At 28.3% G+C, this 25,693-nt stretch overlaps 1 protein-coding gene across 7 annotated transcripts in view; it reads right to left on the reverse strand.

Moving 5' to 3' along the window:
• Positions 1-25,693, reverse strand: part of LOC129965850 (guanine nucleotide exchange factor DBS-like) — a 103,271-nt gene that overhangs the window by 10,464 nt on the left and 67,114 nt on the right. For 6 of the 7 annotated variants that reach the window (XM_056080081.1, XM_056080084.1, XM_056080083.1 and 3 more), the window contains 15 exons: positions 18,586-18,669; positions 18,377-18,494; positions 15,796-15,886; positions 12,988-13,101; positions 12,786-12,902; positions 11,048-11,322; positions 9,186-9,300; positions 8,812-8,931; positions 7,640-7,831; positions 6,785-6,991; positions 5,271-5,456; positions 2,341-2,465; positions 2,121-2,187; positions 1,909-2,024; positions 1,632-1,701 (listed from right to left, as the gene is read on the reverse strand). In XM_056080081.1, coding sequence (XP_055936056.1) covers positions 1,632-1,701; positions 1,909-2,024; positions 2,121-2,187; positions 2,341-2,465; positions 5,271-5,456; positions 6,785-6,991; positions 7,640-7,831; positions 8,812-8,931; positions 9,186-9,300; positions 11,048-11,322; positions 12,786-12,902; positions 12,988-13,101; positions 15,796-15,886; positions 18,377-18,494; positions 18,586-18,669 — 1,997 coding nt within the window. The remainder of the gene's footprint in view (positions 1-1,631; positions 1,702-1,908; positions 2,025-2,120; positions 2,188-2,340; positions 2,466-5,270; positions 5,457-6,784; positions 6,992-7,639; positions 7,832-8,811; positions 8,932-9,185; positions 9,301-11,047; positions 11,323-12,785; positions 12,903-12,987; positions 13,102-15,795; positions 15,887-18,376; positions 18,495-18,585; positions 18,670-25,693) is intronic. The other variant, XM_056080082.1, reaches the window with a different exon arrangement.

The raw sequence follows: 25,693 nt of genomic DNA on the forward strand, positions 1-25,693 counted from the left end.
AGAAAATGTGCGAAGAAAAGGCGGATGGAAATGTAGTAAAAGACTGAAAAGCAAAGCTGAAGAGCCTGATTGGCCATCCAATATTTAAAATGTAGAAGAAACAGGATTGATTTATGATTCAAAATTCTGCTTCACATAAAAAAAAAAAATGCTTCTTACACTCGCGCGCGCGCACGCACGCACACACACGCGCACGCGCACGCGCACACACGCGCACACCCACACACACCCACACACACACACACACACACACACACACACACACACACACACACACCAAACCTCAGCAAACAAAAAAACCCTAATTGATTTTTTCCTTGTCTACAGCATTTTTTGATGTCTTTAGATAAGTCTATGGAGATACAAAAGAGCAAAATTCTTTTGTTTATTGCTAATCTTTTGCACATCTTCCACAGAGTGATGTTTTCCCCTGCAAATTGCATAAGTGTGCTTTAACCACTAGATCTTGGTTATCATTCGTTCTGCAAAAATTAATTACAAGTTGCTTATGAGAAACATTGCAGCACATTTGGGCGAAAATGCAGAGTAAAATTAAATACAATGTAAATAAATTCTTGGGACCAAATTTCTAAAAAATGCCATTGAAAAAATGCTTTCAGAAAGCAATATTTCCAGATCCACATGTGGAAAATGATGAAAGTGATAAAGAAGGCATCTCTCCCCCCCCCCATTTGATCTTTCAGAAGTCATATGGAAAGAAGTCGGCTCCTGGGATACATTTTAACAATTATATCACATGCGATTATGGTCTGAGTAGCTGAAATCAGTGAAACTGTTGATTATTCGAAACCAATAAATAGAAATTCTGAAGAAGAAATCAATAATGAAATTCTTATTAAAATATTACTTCTTCTGATGCCTTGAATGGTTTGGAAACTGTTAAAACATATTTAATGCAGCAGAATGTAAATGACACACATTTTTTTTCTTTCCATTAAGTGAGAAAAAAATTTTCTATGCTAGGAATCAATGAAATTATCAAACAATATTTAGTACATACTTTTATATTTCAAATTAAAAAGTGCATAATTATTCGTTGCATTTTTAAATACAGAACAAAAAGTGTGTAATTTTTAATTACGGAAATTTTTGTGCTCTTACTTATTAAGAAACTTATAGCAGAAATTTTTATTGTTTGGGTATCCCGATATTACGAATAATATCCGATTATTGGGTGCCTATAAATTCTTAAAATTGGGGCCTGACATTTAATTTTCGACCTAACTAAGCAAAAAAAAAAAAAAAAAAAAAATGCATAAAAAGAAAATCACATACAACTACTCTACACCATCAAGAAAATATTAAAACACTTCATTTTATAAAAGGAGGAGATAATAGCAATTTTGTTTCAGTTATTCCACATTTTTATTAGCATTTTCGCAAAACGAAAAACTTTATTTTATAGGTATAACAAAATTTTATGGGTAAATGAAAATTAATAAATTTTTGTTCTGGGGGGGGAGTTAGACAACAGAAAACTTTTTAATAGTACCAATAAATATTAAATATAGTTATTTTCTTCCATCTGCATTGCTAAATTACATATATTTTCTCAATTCAAATTCCATACAAATTGAAATAAATAAATTTTAAAACAATTTTACACTTACTCTTCTTACAAAGCACCTCCCCACTTGTTCCGGAGTATTGATACAACCCTCAAGGTCTAATAAAAAAGTGCTAAAATACAAAATTCAATATATTAAAAACATGAATTGCCCATAAACTAAAGCCTTTTCATGCATAAATTTACTAATGATAAGAATAGAGTTACTATAAAACTATTTTCACCTAACTTAATTAAATAGGAAATAAGAATTTATAAAATGAGTAATTTGAAGATTTTAAATTCTGAAATACAAGAAAGAGGGAAAAAATTCAACTTACTTGTTATGAAACAAATATAGATCCTCCATATTACCAAAAAGAACTTCCTTTTTATCAAAAAGAACAGAGGGGACTATATCTCTCATGGCAGGATTATCAATTTGTTTTAAATAGCCCTTTAAAAAAAGAACAGAAATAATCAGAATTTCATTTTCATTCTGTTTTAACAAAATAATGAATTCCATATGAGATAAACAAATGAAAGTACTTACATTTAGAATGCTATGTAGTTCAGTAACATATGTTTTTTCAGTTTCAATGAGTTCTGTTATAACATGGCTGGAAAAACATAACGGGTTAATATAACTTTATGTGAAAACTGTTAAAAAGTATACAGACAATAATTTTGAAATAAAATTATCATTTTGTAATGAATTAGAAAGATGTCATGGAATTTTCAGCCATGAAAACAAAAGCAATAAACAGACTTACTTCCTTTTTAACCTTAAGATATCTGCACTATTTCTTGGAGATGAATTGTTGGAAACTGAATGAATAGGCTGAAAATATGAAGCCACTTCTGCTTCGTTTTCTTCAAAGCAAATTTCAATGGTAGCCTAAAATCAACACAGTATACATGAAAATTGTATATTGCATTCTATATTTTTGAAGTTTAACTTACGAAACAAATGTTTTTACAGGGAGATAAGCACATAAGGTATTACTAATACAAAGTAAATAGCAGTTGATATAAATAAAAGTATGCAAATGTGTCCTTACTTGAATAATTTTGATTCACAGTAATAGCATCATACTTTTGACACATCTAACTAAAATAATACTAAAAGCAGAAGATTAGGAACATTTGGATTTTATCCAATGGTTATATATATTTCAAAATTGCTATAAGCATATCATTTTTAGTTCATTATCTTCATCCTTTTCTAATGTAAGTTTAACAAAGAATTCGCATAGCATTCAATCATTAAAATTGCAATGATTAAAAAAAAAAAAAAAAATCAGTAATAAAGTATTTTTATACCATATATAAATTTTAAATTCTATACTTTGTAACTACATAAAATTATTCAATATATAACATAAAATATTCTTTGAATAAAATGGGCTTTTCAATGGAACGGGTAGCTTTTTAAATTCAGAAATGTTTATGTCGAATGAAAAATTAAATTAAGATTTTTTGAAGGCATTTTAAATAAATTCACTATACAATCCATACCACTCAACAGAGACAAATGAGAAAAAGAATATGGAAGACTTGCTACAGCTTTTAGTTTTGAAATGAGAGAATTATAAGAGTTTTGTTAATTTGCGAAGTGGATTTAAGTACTTTGCAACCTAGGTAGTGCACATTGTGATATCCCCCTTCCTTCCAATAAGGTGGCCAATTTAAATTCACATTACTAACACGTAAATTATTTATTTATATCAGATTAATATTTTTTATTAACTTTATGAATATTTATAAATTATGTCACCAAACTGCTTGGCATCCATATTTGTACCCAATATTACTGACAAAGGTAAAAAAAAAAAATAATAATATATTCTAATAACAAAGTGATTTAAAAAAATGTAAATGAACCTGCAAATTATACTTGATAACTTGTAAACAATGTCTCAATATTTCATCATTCACAGAATTTATATCTGTTTTTTTTTTTTTTTTACATTCTAGTTTATTTGGAACCAGGAAAATAAAGTTTTTAACCAACCTGATTGCAGTCACCTCTCAGCTTAGTAGCCATGGACAGTTCGAAATCATACTATATATGTTACGGCCAAAGCCCAAAATCGGCCAGTTCGCGAATTGGCCGGCCAACATTGCTGTAAACTTACCGGCCAATGTCTGATCTTTTTTTAATTTCGGGCTTTGGCCGGCCAATTCGCGAAGTGGCTTGGGACGATCGACCAAAGTAGGAAGAAAGAAATCAACAGCAGGTTGTTTTACACACTGTTAAAAATGAAGTATTTAAAAATGAGTACTTCTGTGTACTGTTTTTTTTAAGTACAATAGTTTCAGAAACGAGTTCAAATATAAGCGACACCTTTGAATTAAAATTAAGCTTGTAATATATAAAAATATGATCTCGTGTTTTTCTGTTCTCGTATTAAAGCCATAATAGAAATTATTCATTGAACGTATATGCTGTAACAATGTGATAGCGTGAAGAAGATTATATTTGCGCCCTTCAAAATGACGAATTATATCTTGAGCAAATGCGTTGTTACGGTTGTATGAATACAAAGGCAAATTGAGTACTCAATTTGTCAACTACCTTTAAGGGTATCCTTAGTCTTTTTCTGCTCCATAAACCTAATGTTAAAGATCCTAGATCATACTGTCTCCCGAAATATCACTTCAAAAAATATGAAATTTTTTGCGAAGGCAAATAGCAAATATAAGGGTTAATAAAAACAAATATGAAGGAAAAATAGTTTTGTTGTTAATATTATCTAAAGACATTTCTTTGTTGGTGCCATCTGTCGAATTTCCCCAACAACACGTCCTTATTTATATTTTATACATAAATGTCATTATATTTATTTTTATTTACTCTTAATATTGTTTTTTGCCCTTGTAAAAAAGTTTGTATTTTATCAATCGATATTTTGGAAGAGAAAATTTAGAATTAGGTCTATGGGGCAGAAAAAGATTTAAGATCAGTCTTAAAACATTTCTTGGAATACACCGTTCTTGTGCGAGTTAGCCTAGTTGGCACCGCATTGGGCTGCAGATCGAACGGTCTGTGTTTGAATCCATCTAGGTCCAATTATGTCAGTCAAGATTTCTTTTTACAAATTTAGGCTTGCATAATTTCTGTAGATTTGAAAAGACACATACTTATATTTGAATCCCTCTATGTATTCAAAAAGTGAGTACATGCATTTCTCAAATTTAAGTCTATTGCACTAGGAGCTATTATAACAACATGAAGTCCTCAAGAATGAGTACATTTTACTTATTTTTAAGTATTCTGTTTTAATAGTGAATTTTACTAATTTCAAATGATGAAAACAATTACGATTGTGTTAAGCATCATTTATTACAACAAGTTGAACTTCCATGGCATTTCGAATTGCATAAGCGTTGATTCTTCAACGCAAGTACTTCGGACTTTGGTCAAAACGCGAACTGGCCGAACTTCGGGCTTTGGTCGTAACATATATATACAAACAATGAAAGTCAAGACTTTAGATTTTGATAAACACGGGAATAATTAAAAGGCGCATGGAAGATTTTCAGAACTCATATTTTAGTTGAAATAAGAATTATTTTTATTTTAGTTTATTTTTATAAGAGAATAATATTAGAAAGAATTAATTTTAAATATACTGATAAATTTAATTTTGTTAAAATCATAATTGCAAAAAGTAAAATAAAATTAAAAAAAAATGTTAACCTTTGTTGCTTTCCTAAGAATTTTCTTATCACCATCTGGAGAAGGTCTTCTAAGAGGTGGATGAGAAGGCACTTTGGGTTCGGGAACTACTGCCTGGATTGGACGTACAGGCTTCACAGCAAGTTTCTCAAGACTAGATTTACGCTTCTCACAAACTGTCTGCATATCTTCAAGTCTTTTCAACACCTATACAGGAATAACAGTTAGTCTATAACGATAAAAAGGGAAAAACACATTAATTTATAGATTTTTAACTAAGAATAGTAATATCACTAAGCAGAATTCACAGATAGCTATGAATCTTTAACTGAAATGGCACTGAATTAAGGTTTTAATTTAAAATAACTAATTTTATGTGAAATAAATAATTTATAGAGAAACACCTTTTAATATTATCTCAACATATTTTCCTTTTATATTTTCTATTTCAAATATAAGCAAGTATGTCAAGTGGTTCAAGGTGAATATTAGCAATCTAGTAATTACATAGATTGTTAATTCATTACTTACATTGTTAAATGATATATTAAGTAAAAGAGCAATTTAAATAGTTTCTGAAAGTTTTCAATGTGAACACTATTCAGTGAGGGATGAAGAAACAATGAGTTCATCACATAAATTGATCATCATGTCTGGAACAATTGATGCAACCGGTAATTCAATTTTTCTCTAATTGGGCAAGTCAACTTTTGGAAATGGTATATATATATATATGCGTTTCATGATAAACACTCACATTTCTTAGGATATACATAAAATTCTCTATCCCCCATTCAATATTTTTTTCAGAAGTTCTGAAATGTTTTTTTTCTTCTTCCTCTACACTACTACAAAAACATTCAATACTTTTAAAACTATGATACCATCTACGGATGATATTAACATCTGGGAAAACGCAAATGAATTTAATATAGAATACACAATGAACTGTAAATACAGATTTGAAGTTGAAAACCTCAAAATACCAAAAGCATTTTGCTCAGCAGCATCATTTTTACTACTAGCGATTCAACATAAAAAAAAGAAGCAATAGTTAACGAACATGCACTCAATTAAAACTGACATCTTTAATCTTTCAGTCAAGCATTAAATTACTACTATATACCTCATCTCTTACTGTAAGGGATATAGTAAGTAATTAAAAACTCAGCATTAACTCATGCATTAAAGCAATCTGCATATTAGTTTTACATAATTTTTGCATCATATTATGTATTATTCAGAATGCTATATGTGTGGCAATATTGCTTTGAGTTCATCAAGCAAGACTAAATGGCATAATTGGAAACTATAGCTTTCAAAAAAATGAACTGAAGACGATACATTGATTTTTTCAAGTTGTGCCTCAGTAAATGAAAATATAATGAAACTTTTGTAAATATGTAAATAATTGTGTACCTTGAACAGTTGTAAATAGGCGTGGTGTGATGTTTTGATATTCAAACACATTTATCAATATTCTCCTTGACTGCATCTTTCTAATTTATTTTTATTGACAAAGCAATAAAGAATACCTGTTGTACAAGTGCTCTGGTTTCTGGAGATATGGAACCATCAAGAATAGAATGATGCTCAAGTTCTGCACTTATTTGCAAATCAGCACCTTTCTGTAAAAATTCTGTTATGCTTTTTAATGCTCTGGAGGCAAATTCATAGCAAGTACACTTTTCAATCTGGTGAGAAGCCAAGAGTTCAACTCCTTCTGCACACCACATATTTGCCTAAAAAGTAATTTAAATGATAAGAATACTAAATATGATCAACTGTACTTACATAATTTTGAAACTGCGCACCAAAAGTATAAATTTAATTTCACTACAGAATGAAATAAATAATTCAAAATATATACAACATTTTAATTGTGAATCAATCTAATGCAGATAAAATATTTTACTTATTAAAATTACTAATTATAAATTTTTGTAATAAAATATTTGGTAAGATAATACAAATATATTACATACATTCTTAATTAATTTCCAATGATAGCTAAAACTGAATGAAGAAAGTATTGACACATACAGAAAGTCTGAAATTTTGACTTTTAATCACTGATTTGTCAAAATTGACACTTATATGAGTAGTTATACAAAAGTTAAACAAAAATACTTAAAAGACAGAAAATAATTAAAAGGGCAATTACAAAAGCACAACACAAAGAATAAAAGAATATTATATGATGGGAATTTTAGACGGAAGTAATATTAATAAAAAATTATATTCATATTAGTAGGATTAATTAAAGTTTTATAACAGCAATTAAGCTAACAATTTCACTATCATTTTCTAGTACCAAGCAATTTCAAATTTTTCATGCAACAAAAACATGCAAAAAAATTAGTCAAGGTTAGATAATAAACATAAAATACCTTTTCAATTTTTTCATGCAGGTCACAATATTTCCTAAGCATGTCAAGCTTACGTTGAAGCTGCTGTTTGAGGTCACCTACCATCGTCTCTAGCTCCACACACTTTGGAGAAATAGAATCAATAGCATAATGGTCATTAGCAATGAGTTTTTGACCCTGTTCTTGAACTTCTACAGCTTTATTTATATCAGCCTGAAAATAAAAAATATCACATTTTTAAAAATTAAATAGATCTGCTTCAGATATGTGGAGTTAATAGTAACAGGTGTTTTAATATAAAAATCAATATAATTAAAAAAAATTTCAAATGTAAAGTACTAAATGAACAAAGCATTAGTTTATTTGATATTGCCCATTTGTGTCAATACTTCTGTACAGGTAAGGATACTTCTAGATAAATTGCTATTGCTGCCTTGGCAATTCTACAAGAGTATATCCTCATACCTCAGGATATTTTGACATATAATATTCAAGTACTTAATCCTAATGTTCATAAAGAAGTCAATATTCAACAGAAGCCCCATACAAAGTCGAATTTCAAGCACAAAAAATAACAGCGCACAATTCAGGTGTATTGTTAACAGGAGCAAGTATTGAAAATGGCCACTTTGCAGACCGAAACATAATTGTGCATACTGTATATGACATGATTGTATATTTGGATTGAATCCAATCTAATAGTGCAGGGTTTACTAATGTGAAAGAAGAGATATGCAATGCAAAGAATTGCATTTCTGCTGTAATTAAAGTCTGATATTTAAATGCTTTCAAATAGACATGTAAATTTCAATGAGAGTTTTAATTAGAAGGATAGGAATTGTAATTATCACATGTTAATTAAGGTTCCTTTTAGGTTACCTGGATCAGACAACAATTTTTTAGCTTAACCTTTGAGAAAATTAGGTGTTGTGGAGGTATATTTTTCTGGATAGTTTTTGCCCTTTAATAGTGAAGAATTATACTATATCAATAAATTCAGGCTTCCAATTACAGCACAGTTTTTCCTATTTTAATAAACATATGTAAAGTATATACAGTTACATGTGTATAAATGAAAATTAAAAATAATAAATAAAATTTAATAGCTAAAATTCATTAAAATAATTTATATAATATAAAATGAATGAAAGAATATTTTAACTGGTATATTTATATAAATAAAATTATTATACTTCAATATTTTGTTGAAAGTCTTCCACATCTTTAAGAGCTTCTTGGACTTTTGAAACAGAATCACCAGATATTGGCATATCAGAAATTTTATCCAAACATGAAGATAACACACTCTGAACCTAAAAAAAAAAATAATAATAAATTAAAAAATTTTTTTTAAAAAATCACAAAACTTCCTATTTTATAAGACAAATAAAAAGTTACTATGAAAATTTTCCTAATTAGCCTCAATGATTCAAAATTATATTACAAACTAGAAATTCCTTTAAAAATGAAATAAATTAGAAGAAACTTTTCTATAGAATAGTTTCATAACTATGGTATCATCCTAAAATTAAAAAAAAAAAAAAAAAAAAAAAAAAAAAAAACGTACTTCTTTAAAATCTTGTTCAAAATGTCTAAGTTCTAAACATTGTTGCAGTTTCTTCATGTGTTCATCCCAAAATGAATCAAAATTCTTTTCCGTTTCTTCAAGTTGCACCAACAACCTACAAAAAAAAATAAATGAATATGAATGAGTGATAGAGGAATTCTTAACTGATTGTTATAAAGTATGTAACAAAATACCGAATTGCAACATAAGCATTTGCAGCTCTTTTATGGAAAAGTAATTAAAAAAGTTTCTATTTGGAATTCTCATTTTTATACGTTTATGCAAATGAATATTATACTATAATAACTAATAATAAAGTATACTAATAATAAAGATGAATATAAGTGTATATGTAATGGTATGCTACAGGCCAGACCGTTTGGTTTACAGCTATCAAATTCGGCACGTATATACCTTAGAGGGTAGGAGGTTTGGAGCGATATTTTTCAAATTTTTATTAATTAAAAATTAATTTGAATTTTAGTGTTTATTCATGGTAAATTCCACAAATATTACTGCACAAAAATGTATTTTACATCATTTTAAATTGAAATAAAAAAATTGACTTTTTAATTATACAAATCAATAAAAATCATCAAAAAAATTGTCTTTTTAACTATACAAATTTAATAATCATGGGAATTTTTGTTGAATTTTGGTATTTTAAAAAATTATTTTATTGCCTGATTTCCAACAATAGATTAGATTGTTGCCATGAATTTCAAACTATTTTAAAGCTTTCAGCAACTATCTGATTATGTGATTTTTTTAAATCCATTGTTGAAGCTAAAGAACAAGATTTCTATTTAATATCTGTGCAGCTTATGAGACATATAAAAAAGTGAAAGTACAATATCACGAAATTTAGATGATACATGAACTCAAGAGTCAATAGAGGAAAAAAAAGTGATTAATTTGACTAATAGTGCAATTCTTAAGTACTTAATATTATTAAATTTTATTCAAATGCATTTGTATTATATGGCCACTTCCTTAAATTGCCTATATTGTATATGATTATCCCTTTCATTTGGGAGAGGGAAAGGTGTAATCATATACTTATGGAAAAAAACAATGTGTGAAATTTTCTTTCACACCTTCTCAAGGAAGAGAGAGGAAGGGGTTATGGCAATATTTTTTTGAATTGAGATTCAAATCAGTTTAAGAGGCAAAGGAAGAAACAATGAAATTCTTTTATAAATATGTATTTTATCATTTCATAAAAATGTAAATATATATTTTATTATCATATTACATTGTAACATTTTTTTCAAGTTAATTACATATAATTTATGAAGGACACATATATTTATATAATGTTGTTTATTAATTTACTTTATTGCAAAAACATCAATTTTATATGCAGAGAAAACAACATGAAAAAAAAAAAAAAACAGAAATCCTGTTTTAAAGAATAGAGTAAAATTTAATGGGTTGGCATGAGCATTAAAATCATGATTTAAAAATTCCTTCCAAAACATATAGCATTTCCCAAATATAAATATAATAAATTCTCAGTTATCCATTTCTCTTTGCATTCAATACCTAAAGGAACAACATGAAGCATCATTTTTAAACAAAATATTTTATATACATAAATTAAATTATAAAAGACATTTTTAAATTTTTTTTGGATAAAAAGTGATAGCAAACGTTTAAGAAAAAATTTATTTAAAAAAAAATCTTAATTGTATGTATATCAACTAAATCAAAACTGTTCAAAAACATTTTCATGTTTTGCTGCATTTTTCCCGACCGTTTTGCAGATTATTCAGGGTAAAGCAGAGACAATCAATTCTGTAAATAATTCGGAGTTTACTATATAAAAAATTATCACACTAATATAAAAAAAATCCCATTACCTTTCAACAGCAGCAACATTGACTAGTTTATCTGGACAAAGATCTAAAGAAGCATCTTCAACTGATGGCCGACGAATGCAGCTCAATAATGTTTCACCATGCCTGATAGCACTCCTAATGTCATCTTTCAACTCATGGTGCTCTTTAGTATGCTCTTCAATAAAAGTCATTGTAGTAGGTACATCATTTGGAAGAACACTTGCTTGCAACTGCTCAATCAAATCTTGTAAAGTGATAGAAATTTCTTTAGTGTTAGCTGAAAACCTTTCAACAGCCTAAGTTGATTAAAAAAAAAATGAAAATTACGAATTACAAATAAAATATTGGGTTAATAGCGCTGAAAGAAAATTAAGAAAAATCATTCTCATATATACTAATGCTATCAGCATTAACAAAACAGTCATTTTTATAAAAGTCTAAATTCATTAATTTAGTGAACAAAATTTAAATAATTAAAAATTTCTTGAAAACAAAGTATTATAAAAATATTATATTATTTAAATATTTGTTACCATAAAATGTTGAACACTTAAAAATAAATATAAAATGAAATGAAATCCAATTTTTATCATTTAATAATAAAACACAAGTTCAGGCTGATATATAAATTTTGTTTCAAATAAAAGTAACAGGAACAATTAAATGACATAAAAATGAAGTAAGAAGTGGAAAGGCAGAAAATTCCCTGATTCTGTTTTAATACATAGCTGAATGAAGCTTGTTTATGTTTGTTAAGTTTTGTTAAGACAATAAGAAGAATAAAGAAACACACTAATGAAAGAAATGCTACATTGCATTAAAAAATCAGAATTTTAATACAAATATATGCTTATATTGGGAAAAAATCCAAATAAAAAATTTAACACCTATTCAAAAGATTAAATATCTTATTAATGCTAGTATTACTTTATATTCATATTACTAATAAGGAATCAAAACAAAGTCCCTCATTACTATTACTAGGTTTAATCTTTGAATGCTTGATTTAAAAAAATACAATATAGAAATTTTTTTTTTGAATAAATTAGATGAAAAGTTTGAAAATAGTTTTATCCTGAAGTATGAACTGAGGATTAAAAGCAATATATTGCAAATAGGTAACAAAAGGCTTTAGTTGAATTTGTAACAAATAGTAGGAAAGTCATTCTGCCTATAGCAGCAATTAAGAGAAACAAGTAGTCAACCCAATAAGATGTCAGCTGTTGAAAATGTAGCATCGTTAGGATTTGTCTAAATGGTTTTGTATTAATTGTGTTGTAGTGAATTGTTTTGTGACTGTAGCTCATTAGATATTAAATCCAATTTTATTTGAGCATGCCAGCATCTGCCATTCTTAAATCACTCAGTCACAAATAAAAATAATGAACAGTGATATATATATAAAGTTATCTAACTGTTCCGACATTTCAAGTCAGAACTTTTAAATTCACAACTGCAAAGAAAAAATTTTATTTTCAATTATAGAAACAAATTAAAAAAAGACATGCGGTCACAAATGAAAAATTAATTTTTGCTTTTCATTAGTATTCGTGCTGCTATGCATATGTAGTAAATTGATTTAATAACATCTTCAATATGTATCCTATTCACAACAATAGGCATTAGAGATTCATTCTTATACTCATAATAATTTAAAGAAAACAGGTTATATTGCTCAAAGATAGAACCCGGTATTTAAAGGTCAATATCAATCATAAAAAAAATTTATTTTTAAAAATTATCATACAGTATAACTTACTGTTCTTTGCTGTATCCAGTCATTGAGATCATAAGCAATAGTTCCACCTAAATCATTGGTCAACTGACTAATATCTATATGAGAATGTAATTCCTCTACACTTGTGCATACTATAACCTACATGAAAAAAAAAATTAAGAAAATTAAAGACAGCTAAAATGCTAAAATATAAGATTCAAATAAGGAGAAAAAAATTACATACCTTGAATTTGAATTCTTCTTTAAAGAATTTGTTACTGACACCTGATATGGCTTTCTGTAGAAAACCAGCTGGTCTTAATACAAATACCAACTGAATGAGAGCTGGGAAAAACCCCTGAAAAGTAAAAAGGATGAGCAATTTGATTGAAAGCAACCAAAAATTAGATTCAATGTTTAGAAAAAGAAATCTATACTTATAATAAAGCTCAATGTGTGTGTGTGTGTGTGTGTGTGTGTGTGCGCGCGCGCGCGTGTGCGTGCGTGCGTGTCTGTCTGTGTTGGCGCTCTACAGGCCAGACCGTTTGACATACAGCTACCAAATTTGGCACGTATATATCTTGGGGGTTGAAAATGTGCACCTCGGAGCGATTTTTTTCGAATTTTTAACTAGAATTTTATTTAATTAAAAATTAAGGTACTTTTTGGTGTTTTTCCGCTATAACTTCTGAAAATATTACAGCAAAAAATGGATTTTTACATTATATTGAAGATTAAAAAAATATCTTTTTAGCGATATTAATGTTTTAACCAAAAAATTAAATTTCTATTTTTAATGCATTTTTTTAAAAAATAATCTAATTATATTTTCTAACAATTTATTTCACATAAAATTAAAAATTTCAAATTTAACCTGAACGTACACGGGAAAGGGAAAAAATTAGCTTTTATCAATGCATTGCCATCATACCGACTAAAGTTCAAATTAAAAAATAAATTAACTATTATTGTAAATTAAACATATAAAAATGTAATCTTTAGTACATGTCTGTATGAAATGAAATATGATTTTTTTCTAAAAAGAAAATGTAAAGGAAAGTTTTTATGACTTTTACAATGTCTAATTTATTTATTCAATAAATAAGCTTTATTTAAGACAAATATGGTTGAATATATATCTTTTCAATTCAAAACCCAATGGCTAATTTGTAAAACTTTAATAATAGAAATACATCTATAAAGAAGGTCTAAATGAAGTAAATAATTACATAATATGTAACATGAGTCTACAAATGCTTTAATAAATGAAGAATGTTTAACTTTTATCTAGATCCTCTGCGCTGTGAATCATATTTAACAAAATATTTTTCAGATATTAATGTTTTAAATAAAAAGAGCTACACTTCAATCAACTCAGTCTCTAAAACTGAGTGATTTATGAATATTTAAATATCATTATTCAATAAAAACGAAAAATTTTAGTTCAACTTCATTGACTGTTCCAAAGATTATAAAAATGTTGATTGCTATAAACTATTCTTAAATAGATCAAACTTGATAGCAGAAGACAAAAAAGTCAATTTACTTATTTAAAAGATCAAACATCAAGAATATTTCGCAGAATAGGATTTCTTGCAACCAAAGGACTGTATAAAATTTCATAATTTTTTGAAGTATATTTATATATCGAAAAAAAAAAATAAATAAATAAATAGTGTTATTCACGTCATTTAAATCTTTTTGAAAGTTAAACTAAAAATTAAATTTTATGGCGAATCTGAGAAATTTTTGTTGAATAATTCTTGAGATATTATATAAATTATTCTGTAGTACGCATAAGACTCAAATGCTGAACGACTCTTTTTTCAATAGTCATATTTAAAAAAAGATGAATAGTTTCAGTAAAAAAATGTTTTTATATTAATTGCAGTTTAATCATATCCACACTTTAATTTAATAATGAAATTTTACGAGAGCTGACAGAAAATTAGAGCGATAGTACATTACGGCTTAAGGCCTTTATAATAGTATAACTGAATAATATAACTTTCAAATTTTGAAAGTTTAAAAATACATTGAAGGAGAAACTAGTAAAAGACAAGTTACATAAAATATATAATTGAAAATTTTAACAAGCATTAAGACTGGCGAACCGGCTGGTCGCCAAAGGCGACTAGTATAAAATAAAACAAGAAACAGCTCAAAAACAATGTAACAACAACAACAAAAAAATTCTACAGAAGATATTAAACCACCTTTACATTAAAGAATAAATAGAAAATATTAAAGAGTCAATCCTGCAATTTCAATCATTAGTCCGATTTTATCAATTTTTATTTCATAGGAAAGCTCATCTTCCTACCTTCAACGACCGCTTGTCTCTCATTATTCCATTTTTCAAGAAATCTCAAAAACATCACTGCACATTTCCTACGTTAAAAATACAGTAAAGTTCCCTAGCTCCAATTATGGTGATGATTTGGACACTTTTTATTTCACGTGAAAATTCATATTTCCAGAATAAGTTATCAGTAGCTGACTGTCTCACCACCCTCCATCAAAATATTATGTCTTAAAGTCAAAATATAATGCTGAGAAATCCAAAAAAGTATAAATCAATTTACATTCTGTATCGGGAGAGAGAGAGAAAAAAAAAAGAAAAAAAAACGGATAGTCTCAATTGCTGAACCGATTTTGACAATTTTTTATTTCATATGAAAATTTATGATATTTAGAAACAATCATCAATAGTAAAATGCCTACTAACACCCTGCAATTTGCATAAATATCACAAAATAAAACTTTTGACAAGAGCCCATAATTTCAACAGCTCTAAAATGACTTCCAGTTTTATTCGCCTCTGCTAGCCAGTCTAGACATTCTATTTTTATCTCATAAGTATAATTTAGAATAAAACCTCCTTTTGTTGCGAAAAGATGCAGTTCATCATAATTTGTTGACATGATTTGATAAATACTAATTATGGCGGGTGAACGGTAGGTCGACAAAAAGCCTAGTTTTTATAATAATAATAATAATAAAAAAAAATCAATTTAAAGCTTTCATTTGATAAAAAAAATGTATAACTTACAGCAATTCGCAGAAGTATTGTCTTCACAGCACTCCATTTGTCATTTCTTCTGTCTATGATGAGTACAAATCCTCTATCCGCATCTTGCATACTAATAAAAAAAGAAAACCGAATTTATTAAATTTTTTAGAAGAAAATCATAAAGTGAAACTTATACTCATTTTTTTTTAAATAAGGCATCAAATCTCATGGTATCTAATTTGAAATTTCAGCATCAAAGAATGGTAACATATATGCATGAAATAAGGTAAACATTTTTTTACAAGTTTACATTAAAATGAGAATATATTTTTAAATTACATGAAAATTAAATATAATTTATGGTTACAATAAAAAAAAAAAAGGTTCGAGTTTCTATCATTAGCAGTGAAGGCATTTAAAAAAGAAAAGACGATTAATCGATAGTAGAGTCAAATCTACACTCTGTCAATGAGCTTCCATTTCACAAAGTTTTTTATTTAACTGAATTTTCTACAAAACTTTGAACATTTGCATATTTTCAATTTATTTTATGAGAAATTAAATCTGTACTAGACGAAACTTTTCCACTTTTATTTATTCTGGAAAACTTCGCGACTTTTCATTAACAGAAGTTCCAACCAAATCTATCAAATCAATTATTATGACAACATGTGCCCTAACATTACTACAGAAATAAGACATTCTAAGACATCATGTGCGCTAAATATGATGCGCAACATAAGCAGACATATTGGGAAGTGTTACTAAAAATAAAATAACACATAGAATGATAAAAATGATAATGATGAGGTTATTAAAAATGCTAAAAAGTGTTCCACAGTTTCCACAAAATTTATAGATAATGTACTTCAATCTTCACAAATGGATTCAAATTTTTATGAAAAATATATTATTTATATTAAGCCTGTGCAAAGAAGGAATAAACATGGATTAATATATTTTTTTAACTTAACAACAAAATAAAATTCAAAATGCTGGACTTAAACCAACAGCCTCCGGAAATACCTCTTTTGTTATGGTAATTTAACGAAGAAACGTATATTTCTTATCTCTTTTTTGCTGTTCCCTTGTACGTGATTTGAAAGTGGATTGAGATAAGCAGACATATCACTTTTTGCTAAGTTCATTATTTATAGATTATTATGAACCGTGCCTTTTGTATACAATCACATTCATAAAACTTTTTACTTGACATTAAATTTTATTATGACCTATAATAATTTTCTGAAAAAATATTTCAGATACAATTTTCTTAATTCTGATTAAAAAAAGTGTTGTTGTATAGCGAGTTCGCAGATTGTACAGACTAACTCAAAGGCAAAGGATACCGACGTGCTCTGATTGGTTTAAGCCTTGGCATCTTTTTGGCAATGTTTTGCCAAAAAGATGCTATACCGAAATATATTTTAATAAAAATAAATAAAATATGTGAATTTATCCCCCCCCCCCTCCCTATTTTTTACGGTTTACATGTAATATTAATCTGGAACACATATGTAGCAGAAAAGATCAAATCCTGAAACCTAAATTCAGGAAATATCAAAATTACAATTTATTAAAAATATTTTTTGTGTGTTTTTTCTTAATATTATTTTGGTACAACTAAAAAAAAAATTAGCTACGAAATCACATATTCCGTTAAAGCTTAAATATTTATACGTTTTGGGCATTAAGTAATAATCTCCCCATATGTAGTTGATGGGTAAGTAACAAACGTATAGCAACAAGTTTCAATGACTGCATAAAATATCTAATAAAGGCACGAAAATCATAGAAAAATAAGAATTATTTAATTGCTGCATCATATGTTGAGTAATTACTTTCATATAGTTTTTATACTTCTGTGCATAAACAACATTACTTACTTGTATTACTGGTATTATTAGTAATATTTAGAGAAAACAATTATATTAATAAAAATTAGATCGTGTTGATATTCACTCGTATCTTCCATAAAACTAATGAAAGGTACAAGGTTTGAGCCAAATAAGCGAAAACTACACTATTATGAGTGCAAAACATTGCCAAAAAGATGCCAAGGTTTAAACCAATCAGAGCACGTCGGTATCCTTTGCCATAGAGTTAGTCTGTACAATTTGCGAACTCGCTGTTGTATATAGGATATTTTATTTATGCTGCCAGAACTTTGCTTGGTTTGGAAAGTAAATTTCTTATATTGAGTATCCTTTATTCTCTATTAATTTAAACTCTTTTCAAAATGAGACAATCAAATTGTACTGAAACAAAAGAAATCAAAAATTTGAATTTTTAAATTCAGGAAACGATATGAAAAAATTTCACATTTTATATAATCGGCGAATATTAGATATTAATCCAAATTAAACAACGTATGGATTTTAAAATTTACTGAATAATTAATTTATTGGGTAAAAACCTCTATCACGTGATTAGATTCTCAAGTGATTTGATTCTTTCATACCTTTGTTAAAAAACAAAGGGATTTTCTGACATTCGATGCTAAGTGTATCTGATATACACAAAAGTCTATTTATATCGTCCAACCCAAGCATTTGGGGAGAGCGTATTTGATATTCATTAAATAGTTTGTTAGCTGAAGTGTAACAAATATTTTACTTACGATGGGACACTAGTTAAAAAAAGCATTAACTTTCTAAATTCATCTTCAGCTAAGTTGAGGAATTCAACAGACGAGTCTGGAAATGTGATAATTGGGTAACCATCTAAAGTTTTCCCACCTGTGGAAAATTATAACAGAATTAAAAATCTTTCACATATTGTATTACAATACAAGAATAAATTTTTATTTACTAGAGATAAATATTTCACCTGTTATAACAGCATATTTGTTCTGTAACAAGTGTGCAACATCTTGTACACACAAGGAACAACTATTTTCTTCCATAGTTTCATCTGAAATGAAGCGAAAAGCAAAACATATATATTTTATTCATGAAATTCTGAATTAATTTGCATTTTTTTTTTAATTCCACAAGCCATACTCTCAGATAGATATATTAAGATTAGGCAGATATTATAAGGGCTGGAAATTAAAATATCCATTTGATTATTTTTATTGAAAATATAAGCTAAATGTGTAGCTGATATTTATAATTATTTTTTCCCACTTGAATTATTATACGAACAAAAATGCTATAATGATCATTTTACAATCAGATATTAAATTCATCAGTAAAAAGAGAATTTCTGCCAAATATAAATTTTTATTCTGAGAGAAATAATGAAAATATTTATGAAATCGGATACACACAATATTATTCCAAAATCCTTTCGATTTTTTTTAAAAGCAATTACACTTACAATTAATATGATTCTCAATGAACTGATTTTAAAATTTTAATTTATCACAATGTGATAATGGAAAACTTTAAAATGAAAATGACAAATTATCTAGACTTGCCTAGAAACTAACAAATAAACATTGAAATTTTAAAAAAAGCTGGAAAAATTACAACGGGAAGAGTACTCACAGAAAACTCGGTATTTTGCTTGGAATGAATGCATTTATAAATGTGCACAATAAATGGGCATTTTAATAAACACAACACTCTGATTCATTCAATACTCTTTGATTCATCAAGAATAATTTTTCTGAAGCACTAAGAATAGGAAATAAATAAAAAATAAAATTAAAACAAAGGGAGAGAGAGAGAGAGAGAGAGGGGGGGGGGAGAGAATTGGGGAAGCATTTCCATTTGCGCACAGTCAATTCATAAGTAATTATTGAAAAAAATTTATCTATATTAACTGAGTTTTAGGTAATCCGAAATGATTATAATCTCAATTATTTTGGATAATCTACTTCTACTATATACATATATTTCAATCCTCATAAGAAAGATATATCTATTTATTCATTTATATATATTTATATTTAGTAATTGGTTTCATTCTGAAATATAAGACCAATAAATTTAGTTAGTATGATTTCATTTTTTTAAAAAAATTTCATTAAAAAATAGATTGTTCCATTTTTGAAAATGGAACGTATAATTTTGGATTGAAAGATTAGCAATTGGACAACTCAACTTGGAAGGACAAATTTTTATCGTTTTCTATAATTTTCTATTTTTTATTTTATTAATGTCATAAAAGAAATAAAAACCAGAGGCAAGTTTTATGAATAAAATGTACTGTTAACAGACGAGATCAAGTACTGTCCAAGTCAAATGTTATTTCTCATTAAAGCTGATACATGGATAATATCCTAACCTCCCCCCCCCTTTGAATACTCATTCATAATATCTTACAAAATATTTTACCGTAAAATAATCGAGGTTTGAATTATTTTTTCCAAATTTAATAGATAAATTCAGCTCTTAACAAAACACATTTCTGAAAAGTATTCTTAGGTCTGAACAAGGATGCATTTTTTTTTATTTGATTATTACTTTGCAATGGGAAGAAAGAAGAAGTAATCACCAGTAAATTGCATTTAATAAAAAGAGCTCAAAATTTGTCTAATATAAAAAAACAGCTTCAAAAATGTCTAATTTCTTTATTTCATATCATTATAATCGATTTAAGAAAGGCTTAACTGTAAATTACGGTCAAAGAAATCGATTCAAGATAAGGGGAAAAAAAAAAACACCCAAACAAACCCGACATTAAAAAGAAACTACACCCGAAATGATAAAAGCTTTCATAAAATTACTTTAAAATGCAGGGAGATCATACAAATGATTCTAAGTTTCGTTATTGCTGATAAAAAGTGATTGACAAAATGATCTTGATAACTCCGATAGACAAATGAAATAAATCCTTATCTTCCGAAGATGCAGCATAATTAACAATTTATACGCAATCTTTAAGTAAAAGAATTTTTTTTCTAGTGTGATGAAAATATTTTATGGGTTAAAAAGGTAAAAACATCACTATCGTATAAACAAGTTTCAGATAGTGTGCTCTTTTAATTTTGTTCGATTATATTGATGGCAAGTTTTCACATGCCATTACTTTCGTGATATTTATTAGCTATTCTGTGATAAGCTATGTGTAAAATAATAATAATAATTCGTATACATCAATTTAAAACATAGTAAAGAAAAAAAATGAATTTAAAAAATTTAAGAGATTCAAATCTCTAGTTTGAAATATGTCTGTCTTAAAAATTTGCTCTTAATTTATATAGCAACGATAACAAACACAAAAAAAAGCACATTTAATATTGTTACTATGCATGCGAGAATAAATTCAGTAATTAAAACAATAGAAAAATATTGTTACAAAATATACTTAAAAATTTTTAAACAATTAAAATTTATTAAAAATAAAGAAAAAAAAAATTACGAAAAAAATTAGCATATCTGGAAAGTTAATTTTTTTTTTCTTCCCAATTTCAATGGTGTAAAAATGCTTTCTGTACAGTATTATGATTTTTAAAAAAAGTCAAAATTTTGATAATTTTTAATTCAGAATACAATGAAAATTCTGAAAAAGCCATTCTTAAGAGCGTTTATTACTCAAAGAAATAACTACACTCTAAATCTGACAAATGTGTCTCCTATAATCTGCTCTAAATAGCAATTTGGATGATTCTTTAATCAAGCAAGTCGCAATTTACTAATAGTATGCCAGCACAGTTCCCGCCGACATTGCTTTGTTCGGTAGTGGCGGGATGGTCGGCTGTACACAAGAAGAAGTACGCCAGCATATAAATATTATCATGTTAATATATTTGTGTTAGAGTTTAGAGTGTTACACTTTAGATATTTCTTGTTAATACCTCCTATAAATCAGTTCCTCAAAACAGCTGTGTTAACAGTATAATTCTAGTTATCAAGATATAGTAACAAACATTGTTTCACTTTGAATAGTTTATTTCCTTTTCTTTTCGAACACTTTTGGGCGTTCAAAGATTTAAAAGAAATAGGTTGTAAACACAATAAACTTTCGACACAAAATGAAAAGAACATTTCATGCACTTAACCAATATCTACTTTTTAAAGGTTTCAGAAGTAAATAAAACATCATTACAATGGTCCTAAATAAATATTAGATTGATCCTAACTAAGTATTACAATGGTCCTAAATGAGTATAGCAATATTCTGAAACTTGACCTCTAGTAGTAACTACAATACCCACCCAGAAAAGGTCGAAAATTAAACGACGCTTTGTCGCGTGACACAAAGCCGATTAATCGAGAAGATCATTTTACTTAATGATAATAAGTGCTTAACGAACACTTCTTTCATGTACCGAACAATAAAACGCTGAACTAAGCATCAATCGGAACAAGCGATACTGAAACGATAAGAATACGGAAATGAAGAGCAGAGAAAAGAAAGAGACAACACAGCTAGTTTTTCTGAGCTCGAATCGATAGACAAAGCAATGATAATGATTTGTGCAAAGGTTTATACGTAAAGGAGATAGAAAAAATGAAAAAAAAAAAAAAAAATTACGATTTTTTTTTTTTTTGAGATGCTCTTCCGTGAAGACTACCTTGACCTTCGGTTTTTGTAGGTGGATTACGACGTGTGCGACTAACAAGACTGTTCTGCAGAGCGAAGGAAGAACCAGTCATGCGAGTACTATCAAGCAGAAAATTACCCGCACGTACTGGAAAAAGGAGATGAGAAATATTTTTAAAAAGTCGAACGTCGTGACGCGCACGCAGGTGCACATCTAAGAGGAGGGAAAGTCGGGATTCAATTCGAAATATTTTTTGAAAAACTAATCTCTTCTTGAATCACAAAAGATCTACTCATATTTACAATTATTAATAACAGCAAGTATACAAAAAGTATCTTCAAATGGACTTTTTACTTTATCGTATTCGAAGTATACAATAAGAAAGATTAGTAATCGCTAAAAATGTGAGCTCGAAAGTTAGAGGAATCTCCACGTTTTCGATGTCCCTGTGTCCTAAAAACACATTTCTGGAATTATGTCGGTCTGTTTGTCGCTCTGTTTGTGAACATGATAATTAAAATACACTTTGAGTAACAAGAATGAAATTTAGTATGTGGTTTTTAAGCCACATTTGTAATTTCTATCAAATATCAATAGCTTCTATCGTATTTCAAAATTTATCAAATTTTGAAATCCATTCAATCTGGGAGAAAGTCTAGCTGGTTGTCTGATAAGCGAACGCGATATCTACAAAAACGTAAAGAACAAATGGATAAAATTTAGTACATACATTAACTATCAAAAGTGTAATTCCATATCAAATTTCGAACCAAATTTGTCAAGTTTTCGCATGATTTCTGCACTTTTGCATAAATGGAAACTCGACAACTGAAAAATGTAATGCTTTAGATAAATGAGTAATGATAAGATAAATGAATTTTGATGCACAATTTTAATATCTAATAAGAAGATACTTATCAAATTTTGAACCAAGCTTGTTAATAGAATGACCATGTCGCATGTCAATTGTTCTAATTCGGTTCTACGCCAAATTTCATCAGCTTATTGCATTTTTGAGTTACAATATTCATATGCAATTGGCGGACAGACTTTCCTTCCAACTGGTTTGGTCCAAAATGTGATAGAAATCTACAATTTTATTGTAAAGATGACACACAAAATTTTATTCGTCAATCTCGGTTTTCCTTTTTTTTTTTTTTTTTTTTTTTTTTTTGTTCGTCCTACAAATTGACCGACTATACCCTTTTTTTTTTCACCCCGGACAACAGCATCGAAATTGAATTTTCTGAGAACGCCAATATTTTAAAAATGCCAATTTTGTACTTTAAAAAAAAAAAGTGAAAGATATATCTCAGAGATCACTTGCCTCATGCCAGCTCAAAGAAAGCAATTTTTGTAGCTTTACCAACAAATGAAAGGTTCAGAGGGTATTGACCTAGAGTCATTACGTAGAAGTATTTGAAGAAAAGTTTAATCTCTTGAACCCTTGAAAGACACAATGTCAGAAGTACTAGTTTTTTGCTTTATAGTTTCGCATTATAATTTAGTAGAACGTAAATTAATTCTGCTGCAATTCGTAATTCAAAAATTTTATACGCTAAAACATAGAAAATAACATACATATTTTTTTAAATATAAATATTTATAAAGGACTTTAAACTTTAGCAGTCATAATATACTGATAAAGAAAACCTTATTCTACAAGTTAAAACGACTACTACCTCTCGCTCAATATATTCAGATTAATAAAAATTTACATTTAGATTAATAGTAACAGCCAAGATTAATAAAAAAAATTTCGGAAAATAGCCTCTTATTTATACAGTTTATCTATGGATATTTTCAACACACACACACACACACACACACACACACACACACACACACACACACACACACACACACACACACACACACACACACACACACACACACACACACACACACACACACACACACACACACACACACACACACACCTTATGCGATGCACTTACATAAATCTATTTTTCATACACTTTATTTAACTTTTCTTAGCTTAATCTTGTAAAGATGGAATTTCGAAATCGATATTTCACTCACTTCCCGATGTAATAAAACTTGAACACTTTTTACACTCTTGTGTTTTCGATAATATGCACTATGTTAATGGTTTCTGAATGTAGTTATCATTAATTTATTAAATTTTTATTTCATATAAACGGCGCCACCTAGTAACAAATTTGAGAAAAATCAATTTGTAAATTTCACAATATTTAAAATATAACATAAAATATAAATTAACAAACCAGATTTTGGTTTGGTTTGGTTATATTAACGTCCCGTTTGAAGCAACACTAGGGCTATTTTGGGACGGACCTCGTAATTTTGAACCGCGGTCAGATGACGAGCACGACACCTGAGCTGGCACCCCCCTCTCCACACCACACCACACCACACCACACCAGCGGGAGGACATTTGGTCATGACGGATTTAACGTGCAACAGACCCCTTTACACGACGGTTCTTCGGTGGAATCGGTCACGAACCTGAAACCCTCCGGTTCCGAAGCCGAGACCTTACCACCAGGCCACCAAGGCCCTTTAAAAAACCAGATGTGTAAATTAATTGAATTAAAATATATATATTCCACTTTTTATGTATTAATAAGATTGAGTTTAAAATTTCTTTTTATCGAATATATATAGCTACTTTTCTATAGAAAGTTAAAGTATGAATGCACATATTCCGCATAACAGAGGTTTATGTGAGAATAAGTAGCATCGCAGCCAGATTCTGGTATATTGCACTATTATTTCCGCTCCAAGTATTTCTTTCAACAGTTTGAAATGCTCCTATATGCGAAAGCAATTTTGAAAACGGAAAAAGGAAGGAAGGAAGTAGAGAAGTAATGTAACATTTTTTCCCCGTAACAATGACTGAAGTAATGACTGTAGATTCACTCCCCCCCCCCCAGCCAAATTTTGTTGAAAAAAAAAAGAAATCTAAACACAAACTCTATTGTTTTGTTTTCATATACTTTTCCAAGAGAGGCGCCTGAAGCATGCACCTGTACGCTCATTGTCTTTCCTATTGCTACTTAGTTGATCAAATACAATAAAATAAAGTAATGAAAATGAAAGTACGCCGCGGTCCTTAAAAAATACAAAAACCCAACTTTATCTGACTTCGCTCTCTGTGTGTAAAAACAAGCTATAACTACTTTCATTTTTATGAAACGCTTTATGCCAAGTTTATTTCAAATCTTACTAATATCGCATACACTTTTTTAGGATTTATTTAAATTTAATGCAGTACTATTGGAAGATTAAGATTTTACTGTTTTAAAATAATGGATTAAAAATAGAATCGAAATCGTGTTTATTAATTTCATCTCTCTTTTTTTTTAAAAATATTATTCATGGTTGATGGAATTAAGATCCAGATCTCTTGGCCGTGGTTAAGGAAGTTGGTTCATCTTTGGATTGGCAATTCACATTAATATTTGCTACAATAATAATAATAATAAAAACTATTTTATCTAGCCATAAAAAGAAATA

The sequence above is a fragment of the Argiope bruennichi genome, chromosome 4 (genome assembly GCF_947563725.1).
Source record: "Argiope bruennichi chromosome 4, qqArgBrue1.1, whole genome shotgun sequence".
Taxonomy (NCBI): domain Eukaryota; kingdom Metazoa; phylum Arthropoda; class Arachnida; order Araneae; family Araneidae; genus Argiope; species Argiope bruennichi.